The 15,153-nt window shown below is 47.8% G+C and overlaps 1 protein-coding gene across 1 annotated transcript in view; it reads right to left on the reverse strand.

Moving 5' to 3' along the window:
* The window catches only part of LOC138733856 (lens epithelium-derived growth factor-like), a 115,354-nt gene that overhangs the window by 49,242 nt on the left and 50,959 nt on the right, over positions 1 to 15,153 (reverse strand). The window contains exon 5 of the mRNA XM_069881358.1: positions 2,432 to 2,548. Within this exon, the coding sequence (XP_069737459.1) occupies positions 2,432 to 2,548 (117 nt within the window). The remainder of the gene's footprint in view (positions 1 to 2,431; positions 2,549 to 15,153) is intronic.

Consider the following 15,153-nt stretch of genomic DNA (forward strand, 5'->3'; position numbering starts at 1 on the left):
ATGACAGGGAGAAATTGAGAGACAGGGAAAGAGACCCCAGTAGAGAGAGGTGAAGAGAGATAAAGTGAGTGAGGGAGAGATTGAACAAGGGAGAGGTGCTGAGGGAAGCTCCAAGAGAGAGACCAAGAAAGAGTTCGAGTGGTGGGGTAGACCAAGAGACACTGAGCGACGTACCAACAGAGAGAAAGACAGAGACAGAGAGAACAAGAGAGTGAAACCAAAATACACGGGTAGAGAGAGATGGAGAGACCAAGAGAGAGTATAGGGGAGAGACTGACAGGAGAGGAGACAGAACAAAATCTACTGTGTGAGCGAGACCAAGAAAGAGAGATGGGAAGAAAGAGAGTGAGTGAGAGGGAGTCTTAGAGACGGACCATGAGAAATGGGGTGAGAGATCGGGGATGAGGGTGGGGGTAGGTGGATCCTGAGCACAGTGGGGAGAGCAAGGGCAAGTATAGGGAGAGGGAGCATGTGACAGGGAAGTGGAATAGGGGGGAGACAAGGGGAGATGGAGAGAGACAGGGGAAGATGGAGAGAGAGAAGCAGAGAGACAGAGCATGAGAGACAGAGTAAAAGCCAGAAGGCAAGGTAAGTGGGGGAGAGAGATTGAGAGAGTAAGACCTCATGTGAGAGAGAGAGAGACCCAGAGAGACTGACATGGAAAGGCAGAGAAGGAGATAGCTGGGGTGAGAGCCCAACAGAGAGAGAGAGAATAAGGACCTGAGAGTAAGATATTAGTTTGGTGCAATATAATTGCCATTTTTAATCATCAACTTTAAAGCAGTATATCTCAGCTTGGAATAAAATTTATTAATCGAAATAAGAACCATTAGAATCTATGCATTTTTGCCAACAAGAAACAAGTCTATTTATTCCAGTAGCATAGAATTCTGGAGTCCTGCAAATGATGAATTCTTTGAAGGTGTTTTGAGCTGCTGCTTGGCTGTGGAAAACTTTCTTGTGCAGGAAGTTGTCAAGGTGCTTGAAAATGTGGTAATCGATGGGAGAGAGGTCTGGTAAGTAAGCTCAATAATGGCCCTTAATTGGTTGTCATCCACTTTAGAACTCATACAACAAAATCATGTATGTGTAATACGCAGAAGAATAAACAGTGAAAACAAACCCATTAGCATTAATAAGTAGAGCAAATTTCACGCTTAAAAATTGTATACTACATGAACATAGTTGAATAAAAGTTTAATCAAAAATAAGCGTCATAGTTTACAATGACAAAAATGGCAATTATTTTTGCACCAACCAAGGTTGAAATGATAAATAGCTTGTAGTCTACCACCAACAGGAGACTGTGACAGGACTAAGATATTGGCCCATGTTACTTGGCAAAGAAAAAGGTTTTAAGAAAGATTTTAAAAGTTAGGAGGAACAAAAGTACTCTTTACAGCATCCATCAATGTAATATCTAAAACTGTTGAGAATTTAACACTTAAAAAAAGACATTGATATTCTATAATATAGTAGTTTCCATAATTAGTCAGAAATAACTGAGATAATACAGATGTATCACTATCATCCTCACCTAGTTTTATGCTATTAGAATTAATTAGACCACACATCACAGCAACATCTTAATGAAAAGAGACCGCACACCTCTCTTCCATACTCTATGTATTTATGTGCATGTGAGTGCATGTGTACATCACATGAACAGAGCTAAAAAAAAAAAAGGATTTAAAGATGTTTGTTATACTGTAATACCAAATGCATAGTGAAGTAGAAAGGTTTTCCCTCTCTCCCTTGTAGTAGAGACTATATACAGCAGCAATAAACAGCAGACATTTCAAACAAATGCAGTTTATGTCCAAGTACAATATATTTTAAAAGGACATGATCTAGTTTCAGTAGGATTTTAAAACAATACATGCTTATGCAAGCCAAAAAAAAAAAAAATTGTCAAAATAAACTAGCATATACCAGTTACTGATAGACTTCATGACATAAAAGTTTGATAAGAGTATGAAAATCCTTACATGTATTCATATGAAGATTTGTAGTAAACTGACTCTTTTAAAAAAAAATCTATTTAGTGAAAGACTACTCAGCCTAGACAGAATCTAATGTTGTTGTAGATATTTCAAAGTTGTCACAGTGAGAGCCCTACCTGTTCAAGCTATTAAACAACCTTCAGAAACTGTGAAACAATACTAAATCTCGACAGTCATTTCCCATTTCACTTAGCTAAAAATGCTGTATAAGTTTTCATTAAGTGTATTCTGATTAAGAAAATTAGATCTGTAAAGTAATTCAGTTTCATAAAAATTTACAGCACCTGAAAAGCACTACAGGACAAAAATGTTATAATTTTCAAGTCTGAACATGAGAAAAAAAGAACAGTAATTAATGACTTTTGCAATACATTTTTAAACTTGAGAGATTTTCTGATAAAACAAACCTAATTAATTTAGCCACTCACTTTGAAAATAACAGACTTCTTCCTTTTGGCTTCTCCTTTTTCTTCATTGCCCTCAGTAGGCTCTTGACAACTTCCACAAATAGTTTTTTTGACAGCACTGATAACAGCTGGATGGGACTAAAATAATAAAACATCAGACTTGAAATCTAAATATCTTCCTAAACTAGAGAATAATGATATTACAAGTTGCCGTAAAGCTGCAAGAATGTTAAAACATCTTATCTAATTTATTAATTCTCAATTGAAATTGAGAAATGACAATATTTTCATTATCTACCTGTCAAGCTCTCATGCACTAACATCTGTTTATATTTAGGATATAAATACTGAAGAGGAACATTTTCTGAAGTGCAAATATGACTTATCAGGATATTTGGCCAAGAGATGGTTACACCAGAAATAAATTTCACCATGGGGTACCTTTTCCAAACACATGGCAAATTCCACAAGTGCACTGGTGAGACCGCACCTCGAATACTGTGTTCAGTTCTGGGCCCCTCACCACAAGAAGGATGTTGAGGCTCTGGAGTGTGTCCAGAGAAGAGCAACGAAGATGGGGAAGGGGCCGGAGAACAAGCCTTATGAGGAATGGCTGAGAGAGCTGGGCTTGTTTAGCCTGGAGAAGAGGAGACTGAGGGGAGACCACATTGCTCTCTACAACTACCTGAAAGGAGGTTGTGGAGAGGAGGGAGCTGGCCTCTTCTCCCAAGTGACAGGAGACAGGACAAGAGGGAATGGCCTCAAGCTCTGCCAGGGGAGGTTCAGGCTTGACATCAGGAAAAAATTTTTCACGGAAAGGGTGATTGGGCACTGGAACAGGCTGCCCAGGGGGGTGGTTGAGTCACCTTCCCTGGAGGTGTTTAAAGGATGGGTGGATGAGGTGCTGAGGGGCATGGTTTAGTGATTGATAGGAATGGTTGGACTCGATGATCCAAGAGGTCTTTTCCAACCTAGTGATTCTGTGATTCTTGTATATACCTATAAACATAATCAGCAATTCATCATCAACAAATACAAGAAACTAAAGTCCACCATTTAAAACTTTTGTACAGTTTTTATTTTTAATAATATCAAAAAGCATGGTTAACATTCTTCCTGGCCAAGAAATCAATTTTTTACATTAGCTGTCAATACTAAGTGAGCATAGAAAGGAGTTATTCTTTTCCAGAAAACATTGGTAGATAATATTTCAAAAGCCTGAAGAATGAAAGAAAAAGACATGGAAGTAGAGGAGAAGGCAAAATTACTATTTTTGATTAGATTATTTTATGAATAATGTTCTCATTATTAAATCTTATCTCTTTTTCACAAAACTGTCAGAACTCCCTCAACTCTTAATTTTTTCCTCCAGTTGAGAAAGTGTCTCTAGCTTAAAGCTTAAGCCACAAGCTCCCTTTTACCCTCCACCTCCTAACAATTGCAGTTACCTCTGCAATGTATGAATAATGCCTTTGGAACATTCTAGCTACTTCTGTCAGCTGAACATAAAATTAAGCTCTCAAAGACTTATCAAGACAAAGTATACTTAGGGAAGGGAGTTAAAAATAAAAATAACAAAAAAAACCAATAAAAAACTGTGAAATAAAAATTAATCAACCCCTAGTAATGACCAATGTTTTATCCCTTTACTCTAAGCCCATCTCACATCCAAATTAAAAATTCAATTATTCTGATACCTCAGTCTGAATATTCCACTATTAACTTATTCTGCATGTGGCCAGAGTTCTCTATTCAGCCTTCATTTTCTGGACACTGGGGACAGCTACATTGTCTTCCCTGCTACTGTCCCAAAAACTACGCCTCATTGAAGTAGGTACAATATTTTTAAAAAAATAAAAACGTATATGTCGATCAAATAACATCTTTAATATGCATCTTTTCCTCTGCAACAACACAGATGAAATCCTTGCCTGTGTACTCATAACCACATGCAGTTATTACTGCAATGTACTGGCTGTACGCAGTCCTACTTTGAATATTGCTGGAAAACTTCGTTTCCTTAGCTTGGCAGATTGCCCACATCACTTTTCCACTGACTCTTAATTCTCCATGAGAAACTGCATGCCTTTAGCTTTCTTTCACTGCCTACTTTCACCCTGTTTCAGACCCCTCCTCATCAGCTACTCTCCTCTCAGCTTCTGCCTCTGCCACTTTCAGCTGATTTTGTTTCCTCGTATGCTACTCCCAAAGTGAGCAAGTTTCTCAAATATATCCACAAAATCACACAACTACCTTGCATCAAAATCTTATTTGAACCTATTTACTTTCCCCCACTAAGAAGAAAACAAAACAAAGAAAAGGTTAACTGTTAATTATTGTAAAGTCAGACTATGTTTCTCTCTTTGCCTTAAACATTTTGTCTGAGGACTGCTCATTTGTGTGGTTTGTGGTGCCAGCTTGTCTGTGGTGCCAGGTTCAGCAGAAGGGCAGTGCAGGAGCGGGCACCGCTCTCCCTTGCTTGGCTGAGCTCAGGACCGAGAGCTGGCTGTGGTGGGGGGAGGGGATGCAGCAGCGGTTGCTGCCCCCGCCCCCCTCCCTTCTTCGACCCGCCAGACAGCCGGGCCGGACCCTCCCCCCTCCCAAAAGACACGTGCAGATGGGGGTTGGATGGGCCTTATCAAAGGACTCTCAAGGAACCAGGCAGGTCAGTTGCTCTCTCTCTCTCACTCCCATGCTCGCACTCACTCCTACGCTTCGATTGGACCAGCCTGGACCATGCAACCTGGAAGAAGCTGCTGTTGTCACCACGTGTTCCCAAGATCTGCTGCTGTCGTCGATGTGGTGATTTCTTTCCTTCCCCTTCTCTCTCTTTCTCTCTGTCTCCCTCCCGTTACCTTATGGTGTGTGTGTCGGATGGGATCTGAGGGACCTGGGCTGTATTCAGGGATTCATTTCTGTAACTTTGGGTGGTTGCACCCCCGTGTCTCAGCTGTGTGCCTCAGTATTTTGGTGTGTTTATGTTTGCCGGAGCCAGAAATAAATACTGCTTTTGATATTCACCCTGGGAGTGACCTCCGGATCGCCACACAGAGAAACAAATCCACTCCCCCCACCCCACCCCCTCACTCAGTGCGTGTGGCTCGTGGGTCCGGGTTGTGACATTTTTGGTGTAGTTGGCGGGATTTGTCTGTAACGGCAACAGGGTGAAAGAAAATTGTGATTTCTGGCACGGTTATGATGGCTCCCTGGGATGTGCCCTGTTTCTGTTGCTGCCACTTGTCTCTAGCGTTGTTGGGGATGCTTGGAGTCCTGGCAGCAGCCACATGGGCTGAGCAGCTGCTCAGAAAGGGAGGTCAGAGAGACTTAAAATTGAGAGAGAAAATGAAGCCTTGAAAACAGTGAATGCTTATGCACGTGAGCAGAGTCTGACATTTCAGCTGCCCAGTGGTCGTTGGGCCGGTGGGGAAACCAGTTTCTCGAATTTTACAGACGAGGCTGCCGATCTCAGGGATCTCAGGCTGCCGATCTCGGGCAGGGGAAGCGGCCACCTATTGTTGGGATGAGAGGGTGGTGAAACCTGATTCTCTGCCTCATCCTGTCCCCAACCCCTGTTTAAAACAGAGGTTACTTACGAGGAAAAAGATAGGATTAGACTTTCTCAGCAAGAAGTTGAGGGGCTCTACAGACCAGGAATTCTTTTGCCGTTGGATGCAGACCCAGAGTCCGAGCGGGTGGCTCAGCAGCAGGGCGCTGTTGGTTAAACAGAAGGCATCGGGTCGCCGCTGCTAAACGGCAGTGGGGGGTGTTGTCAGACTGTTTTTTTCCAGTTCGGAGCTTGAGGCTCATTGTTTTTGGGAGGAGAGGGTGGTGAAATCGGATCCTATTCCCGATTCTGATCCCGAACTCCAACCCCTGATTATTATTAATGACGGGGTGTGTGGGTAGCTAAGGCCCGGCGGTCGGAAGATCTCGCGATGTACGGAAAGGTAGGACCCCCTCCGGGTAGCCAATTGCGTGTTAGTTCATGATGTAAGCGGACGGAAGTGACGTCGTAAGCCCAGGCTATATAAAGCTGTGTTACGTATCAACAAACGCCATTTGCCATCCACCACATTGGTGTTTGTGAGCTCATGGACCGAGTGGCCTGGGTTTGGTCGCCGTGCCGTTCCTTAACCAGGTCGCCACGCCTCCGAAGGCAACGCCTCCGAAGGCAACAAGTGGTGCCGAAACCCGAGAGCCGGGAAGGAGCTCCGGGAATCGGGAAGTCGCTTGGAATCGGGTGAACGGCGGCTGGTGTGGCTGGACCAGCCCGGCGGGGAGGACGCTCCTGGACCCGCAAGGAAGATGGAAGCCCTTGTGAAGGTCGTATCACAATTATATAAGACAGATTGTAAGCCTAAAGATTTTATTCTTGCAATTGCGAGACTTTTAGAGCTTGGGGTCATTGACCAGCCGGTGGATATTCTCCACCCCGAGGTGCGGGATGAATGCACCAAAGCGTTAGCCGAGGAGGCGATGTCCTCGGGTTGTGCGAAAAGCCTTAAGTCGTGGGGGAAAGTCGTACAGGCCCTGCAGGAGGCCATGCAGGAGCAGGAGACCTGGAGGGCGGCAAGGGACTGTTTGTCGGCCACCCCGGGATTGGGGGTCGGGGCGGCCACGCGGACTCTGCACCCCCCACGTGGTGATGATTATGCAGAGTCTAAATGTTTGCGAGAGGGGGATACGTCCCCTCAGTCCCCAAACCCCGACCCGCTCACGGAGGGACAGAAACGAGCGGAATCCTTCTGGGGTGGGTTGGCCGAGGAGGCCAGGGGCGCCGCCGGAAAAGCGGAGCCCGAGGAAATCTCGGGGAGAGCGGCACCTCCTGCGCCCCAAGATGGCGCCGAGCGGGAAAGGGAAAGGCGGGGTGAGAACGTTCGCGGCGGGAACAGGGCGGTAGCGCTGGAATTGAATAGCGCGTGCGAGCGTGAGGGGGAGGAGAACGTGAAAGAGAAGGGTGGTGCGCGCGAGGGGCGGAGAGCCAGTCAGCGTCCGTCTGCTCCCGAGCAGCAGGCGGGGCGAGCCGGGGGGAGGGAGCGGCCCCGCCCGCAAGGGAGGTGGGCGGGGCTGGGGCCCAACAAAAAGAGATCGGGGCCCGGAAGTGGCCGGTCAGTCGAGTTCTGACTCCGGCTCAGACGCTAGTCGGGGCGGGTGGTCCACAACCGACTCGAGCTCAGAGGAGGAGGAAGTGGGGGTGCATAGAGTTAAAAGCCGACATATCCCCACTCGAATTAAAGAAAAGCCGAGAGGGGGACAAGTCCTTCTCACGGATTGGAGAAAAATAAAGATAGCATGTGCCGATTGGGCCCCATCGGCCACGCTAGCATTCCCGGTCCAGGTCACAGACGGGGGACAGAGGGTCCACTCACCAATAAACCCTAAGGATATACAAGCAATTGTTAAAGCAATTGCGGATAAAGGGCTTAATTCTGCCATGGTCTCCACCCTCATAGACAGTGTTTTCGGTGGAGATGATATGCTGCCCTTTGATATAAAACAAGCTTGTAGATTAATATTCGACGGGGCAGGGATGATTGTGTTCAAACAAGAATGGGAGGACAACTGCATAAAGCAGCTGGCCCAAGTAGCTGGGGCAGATCACCCACTGCACGGCTCCAGCCTGCAGCGGCTCATGGGAACAGACCCAGCAATGATCACCCCTCAGGCACAAGCCCAGGGCCTGCGGGCCCATGAAGTCATGGCAACTATCCGTGCGGCCAGAGAAGCCATTCGTTCAGCTTCTAGAGTTGTTGCCAAGCCATCACCATGGTCCACGATAAAACAAAGTGAAAGTGAGAGTTTCACACAATTCGTGGACCGTCTCCAGGCAGCAGTCGACTCTTCGAGCCTGCCCGCGGAAGCAAAAGGCCCGGTTGTAGCAGAATGCTTGCGTCAGCAGTGTAACTCGACAACCAAAGAAATTCTGCGGTCATTGCCGGTGGGGTCAATTATCGCAGACATGATCAAGCATGTCGCGAAGGAAGAGCATCTAGCCCCAATCCAGATGGCCGTTAGCACTGCAATAGCCAACGTGATGGCATGCTCTAAATGTGGCCAGGTGGGTCACGTTGTAACAAACTGCCCTCGGTTTAATGACTTGCCAACAGCATTCCCCCCACGCCAAAATCGACCTAGAGGACCATGTTGGGCCTGTGGGAAGCAAGGGCATTTTGCCAAGGAATGCAGATCTAAAACTCAGGGAAACGGGAGGGGGAGAGGGCACCTGGGCCGCGCACGGCCCTCTCCCACTTGGGACACCAGGCGGCCCAACTATGCCAACCCTGAATGGGGCGAGGCGCCCCCGAACCTGCTGCCCCCCTGAGAAGCAACCAACTTTATGGCTCAACCAGCAGTCCAGTCGAACCTGCCCTTATCTCAGGGACAGCAAGGACCACCCTCTGGAGGTGAGACCCCAGGGTGGCCCTGGCAGTGAAGTGTGATAACCCACCAGTGGTGTGGGGGACCTGTTCCCTTTATAATACCTTAAATGGCACCACCATTAGTGTCCCCTTTTTGATCGATACCGGAGCAGACATCGATACCGGAGCAGACGTTACAGTTATTCCCGAGACGAGTTGGCCCCCACGTTGGAAATTGGAAGACGCCCCTATGGTGGGTGGAGTTGGGGGATTAACCCGAGCTCGGAAGAGCGCTCAACCGATAGCAATAACACTTCACACTGAAAAGGGGCCGGAGAAAACTATTACCCTCTTCCCATATGTTGTGTCGGGAGTCCCACAAATTTACCATAAGGGCCACTGCCGCATACCCACTTCCACCAATTAAACTGAAGTGGAAATCGTCCGACCCAGTATGGGTCGAGCAGTGGCCCCTGTCGAAGCCTCAAATGGATGCTCTTCTTGAGCTAATTGACCGTGAACTACAACGAGGTCATATAGAGCCTTCCACTAGCCCATGGAACACCCCAGTTTTCGTAATACCCAAACGAACCGGCGAGGGGTTTCGTCTCCTCCATGACCTGCGTGAGGTAAACAAGAAAATTCAACCAATGGGTCCTGTCCAAACGCTGTTGCCCATGAGCTCTATGATACCGGAAGGACAACCTTGTGCTGTCCTTGATATTAAGGACTGTTTTTTCTCGATACCTCTACATGAGGCAGATAAGGAGCGGTTTGCTTTTTCTGTCGTGTTCCCAAATAGCCAACACCCCAACTTGCGCTTTCAGTGGAAAGTGCTGCCTCAGGGAATGATCAACTCGCCTACTATTTGCCAAATTACGGTGGATCGAGCGTTAGCACCAGTTCGGCGCAGTGACCCGACCGCGACAATCATTCAATACATGGACGATATTTTGATCGCTGCGCCGTCAGAAAGTCAGGTGGACCAGCTAGTGTCGACAGTCTCAGAAACTCTAAAAATAAACGGGTTCGAGATTGCGAGCGCGAAAATTAAAAGAGGGCCATGTGTCAGTTTTTTGGGAGTGGGGATCACAAGTTCTTATGTGACCCCCCCCAAATAAAAATCTGTTGACGCATCAAAACACTCCATGATATGCAACAGCTAGTGGGGTCTTTGCAATGGCTCCGTAATATCGTCCTGATCCCTCCTGAAACCATGGCCCCTCTGCATGATCTTCTAAAAAGAAAGCACCCATGGGAGCAAAAAACACTGACGACGGAAGCAATGAACTCTCTCGACTTCATTGAACAACAGGTATCGTCAAGCACACTTGCCAAATGGAACCCGAATTTACCACGTGACCTGTATGTACATTTCACGGAAGAATCACAGAATCACAGAATCAGAATGACAGAATAACCAGGTTGGAAGAGACCCACCGGATCATCGAGTCCAACCGTTCCTATCAAACACTAAACCATATCCCTCAGCACCTCATCCCCCCGTGCCTTAAACACCTCCAGGGAAGGTGACTCAACCACCTCCCTGGGCAGCCTGTTCCAGTGCCCAATGACCCTTTCTGTAAAGAATTTTTTCCTAACATCTAGCCTAAACCTCCCCTGGCGGAGCTTGAGGCCGTTCCCTCTTGTCCTGTCCCCTGTCACTTGGGAGAAGAGGCCAGCACCCTCCTCTCTACAACCTCCTTTCAGGTAGTTGTAGAGAGCAATGAGGTCACCACTCAGCCTCCTCTTCTCCAGGCTAAACAACCCCAGCTCTCTTAGCCGCTCCTCATAAGGCCTGTTCTCCAGCCCCTTCACCAGCTTTGTTGCTCTTCTCTGGACTCGCTCCAGAGCCTCAGCATCCTTCTTGTGGTGAGGGGCCCAGAAGTGAACACAGTATTCGAGGAGCGGTCTCACCAGTGCGAGTACAGAAGGATAACCTCCCTGGACCTGCTGGTCACGCCGTTTCTGATACAAGCCAAGATGCCATTGGCCTTCTTGGCCACCTGGGCACACTGCTGGCTCATATTCAGTCGGCTGTCAACCAACACCCCCAGGTCCCTCTCCTCCAGGCAGCTTTCTAGACAGACTTCTCCTAGTCTGTAGCACTGCATAGGGTTGTTGTGCCCCAAGTGCAGGACCCGGCATTTGGCCTCGTTAAACCTCATGCCATTGGTCTCAGCCCAGCGGTCCAGCCTGTTCAGATCCCTTTGCAGAACCTCCCTACCCTCCAGCAGATCGACACTTCCACCCAGCTTAGTGTCGTCCGCAAACTTGCTAAGGGTGCACTCGATGCCTTCATCCAGGTCATTGATGAAGACATTGAACAGGGCTGGACCAAGCACTGAGCCCTGGGGAACCCCACTTGTCACTGGCCTCCAGCTGGATTTCACACCATTTACCACCACTCTCTGGGCCCGGCCATCCAACCAGTTTTCCACCCAGGAGAGCGTGTGCCTGTCCAGGCCAGAGGCTGACAGTTTCTCAAGCAGAATGCTGTGAGAAACTGTGTCAAAGGCTTTACTGAAGTCCAGGAAGACCACATCCACAGCCTTTCCCTCATCCAGCAGCCGAGTCACTTTGTCATAGAAGGTGATCAGGTTAGTCTGGCAAGACCTGCCTTTTGTGAACCCATGTTGACTGGGCCTGATCACCCAGTTCTCTTGCATGTGCTTCATGATAGCACTCAAGATCACCTGCTCCATGACTTTCCCTGGCACTGAGGTCAGACTGACGGGCCTGTGGTTCCCTGGATCCTCCCTGCGACCCTTCTTGTAGATGGGCACAACATCAGCCAGCCTCCAGTCCAGTGGGACTTCCCCAGTCAGCCAGGACCCCTGGAAGATGATGGAAAGGGGTTTGGCCAGCACATCCGCCAGCTCCTTCAGTACCCTAGGGTGAATCCCGTCCGGCCCCATAGACTTGTGACTGTCCAGTCGGGCTAGCAAGGCTCTGACCACCTCCTCTTGGATCACAGGTGCCTCATTATGCTCCTCTAGCTCCTGGGTTAGTACACAGACGGAACGACCCTCCTTACAACTAAAGACTGAGGCAAAGAAGGCATTAAGTACCTCAGCCTTTTCCTCATCCCCTGTTACTGTTGTTCCTTCTGTGTCCAATAGGGACTGTATGGTCTCCCTAGTCCTCCTTTTATTATTTATATATTTGTAGAAGGATTTTTTGTTATCTTTTTATATATTTGTAGAAAGATTTTTTGTTTGTTTTTGAAGGAGGGGGAGTAGGGGCACTAGCCCAGGGCCCCCCTGATAAAGCTCAACCTATACAATGGATAGTCCTAGGAAAACCGTCATGTGCATTCTCTCCAGGAATCGAGTGCCTTGGTAACCTCATCATGAAAGGCAGAAAACTCGCCCTAAGACACCTAGGCATCGAACCCGCCAGGATATACCTACCCTTCCGCAAACAGCTCCCAATGCAATCGGTAGCGATGTCAGAGTATCTGGCCATAGCCCTTGTCGGATTCGGTGGCGAAGTCCGGTATGCTATAAAGCCCCCCTGGACTCAAATGCTGGCAATTGTCGACATCGACCTCCCACGGAAAATCATGGACCGACCCCAACAAGGACCAATGATCTTCACAGACGCATCCTCAGCGACCTCAACTGCAGCAGCAGTATGGCAATCGGAAGGAGAATGGCACTGCATTAAAATGACCGATCGTGCGCTTTCAGTCCAGCAGCTAGAAGTGATGGCCGTAGTACTAGCGTGCGGACTGTTCCCAATGGAACACCTCAACGTAGTGACTGACTCGATGTTCGTGGCCAAGCTTTGCTTAGCCATGTCGGGGCCTGGCGTGTCAACATCCACAGCAGCTTTAATGTTAGAAGAAGCACTTTTTTCCCGAAAGGGTACCATATCGGTCATCCATGTCAATAGCCATAACCCAATCAAAGGGTTCTTCCAAACCGGTAATGACAAAGCGGACGCCGCAGCGAAAGGACTGTGGACGCTAAGAGATGCCCGTCAGCTGCATGAGTCTCTCCATATTGGAGCTAAAGCGCTTGCAAAGAGGTGAGGGATTTCAGTTACTGACGCGAAACACATAGTAGCCACGTGTCCCCACTGTCAGAAAGCACCATTGTGGTCCAGTGGAGTCAACCCCAGAGGCCTTAAGGCCTCCGAGGTGTGGCAGACGGATTTCACGCTCTGTCAGTTGCTGAAACCTCGAGCATGGCTAGCAGTAACCGTAGACACATATAGCGGAGTCATTGTAGCTACGCAACACCTTAAGACCGACTCCAAAGCGACCATCCAACATTGGCTGACGGCTATGGCATGGCTTGGCGTCCCTAATCAGATCAAAACGGACAATGGTCCGAACTTTGTCTCCAAATCAGTCCAGGCATTTGCTTGGAAGTGGGGTATCACCTTAATACACGGCATCCCGTATAATAGCACAGGACAAGCCATAGTTGAACGAGCAAATCAAACGCTGAAATCTAAATTAGAGGTATTAGCAAAAACGGAAGGTTTTGTCAATGCCGTTCCCCTGGGAGACCAAGCACACCTGCTAGCGACTGCTCTGCTAGCACTAAATCAGTTCCCCCGGGGGGAAGAGGTGAATAGCCCCACCCAAAAACATTGGGCCACCCGAGCGTTAGAGGAAGGCCCGTTGGTCACAATTAGAAATGAGCTGGGAGAATGGGAACAAGGGTGGAGGCTAGTCCTGACAGGGCAAGGGTATGCTGCTATCAAGAAAGATGGTAAAATTAAGTGGTGTCTGCTTAAGTCTATTAAACCGGACTTACAGGATAAAGCTAACGAAAACTGTGAGTTTCTGTCCACAGGATCAGATTGTCAGATGCCCTTGTAACCCGTACGCCCCGGTGGCAGGAGAGGACGACAAGTCGACAAGCATCCTGTCCGCACCTGAGAGTTCCCCACCGGCGGAATCCAAACAACGGCGACGTAGCCCCTATGAGGAGGGGCTGCTATCCCTTCGTGTAATTTTGATTTTAGGGCTGATTGTAATAATCATATTGGTATTGGTCTTTAGACCCTGTATATTGAGTAAGCTTGTGTCATTTGTTAAGAGCTGGCCAGCGAAGGTTAACATTATGTTTGTAGAACACCAGCAGCTGCTTTAGGAAGGTATTTGGTTAGCGCTACACCCAGTTACATTCAAGTTACCATTGGCCCAAGTGTGCCAAGTGTTTGTTACTGTGAAACTGTTGTTTGCACTTTTTAGACTTTATATTTTAAATTTAGACTTTTGATGTTATATTTGAGACTTGTTAAGATTTTTATATTTGTTAATTTATTTAAATTTGGTAAGATTTTATATTGTTAAGATTTTATATTTGCTAAGATTTTTATATTTTATAATTTTTTGGCTATTTCGTTAAGCATAGGGAGGGGGGAAATGTGGGTAGCTAAGGCCCGGCGGTCGGAAGATCTCGCGATGTACGGAAAGGTAGGACCCCCTCCGGGTAGCCAATTGCGTGTTAGTTCATGATGTAAGCGGACGGAAGTGACGTCGTAAGCCCAGGCTATATAAGGCTGTGTTACGTATCAACAAACGCCATTTGCCATCCACCACATTGGTGTTTGTGAGCTCATGGACCGAGTGGCCTGGGTTTGGTCACCGTGCCGTTCCTGAACCAGGTCGCCACGCCTCCAAAGGCAACGCCTCCGAAGGCAACAGGGGTGGCAGAACCTGATCTTGCTCTTGATGCAGATCCTGATTTCAAACTCCAACCCCTAATTATTATTGATAAGGGGGAGAAGTCTGAAACCTCTGCTCTAGGGAAAGCAAATGCATGTGCCCTAACGAAGCCGGCTGGATTGCAGGAGCTTGAGGGAGCACTATGCTTTGTGATTCAAGCAGGATTCTGCTGGGGTGGAGGAAATGGATTTTGGGAGCAGAATGATGCGATTGCAATCCTATTCCTGGAATAGGTAAGGGGTTTCCCCGACATTTAATGCCTGGCCTGCCCCTATCTGACCTACGTTGGTTGGCAAAAAAGCGGCAGCCCCCAGACAAAAGCTGCCTCCCCACTCGAGAAAAGAAAATGCCTGCAGCCCCTTTGACAAAGGGAACAGTAGCTGCTACTATAGCTCCTGTTGGGAAGATGACCAGCCCCTCCAGGCTGAGAAAACTAGTGGAGCTATCCTTAGCTGAGACAAAAAACAGCCAGTGGGCTTATTTCGCACTGCTCACAAAAACCAAACAAGGGGATTTATTGGCTACTTTCTCCCTCAGCAAATCAAGATACTGCCCAGGACAGCCTGTCCTGGGGAGCCTCCTAAATTTAGAGAGGCACCCCTTACTTTAAAAACTCCACTTAATCTATATGTGTGGGTAGCCACCGATGCCCATGGAAAGGACTACAAAATAAATACACAGTGGATTGTTCTTTCTTT

The sequence above is a fragment of the Phaenicophaeus curvirostris genome (genome assembly GCF_032191515.1).
Source record: "Phaenicophaeus curvirostris isolate KB17595 chromosome Z unlocalized genomic scaffold, BPBGC_Pcur_1.0 scaffold_52, whole genome shotgun sequence".
Classification (NCBI taxonomy): Eukaryota; Metazoa; Chordata; class Aves; order Cuculiformes; family Cuculidae; genus Phaenicophaeus; species Phaenicophaeus curvirostris.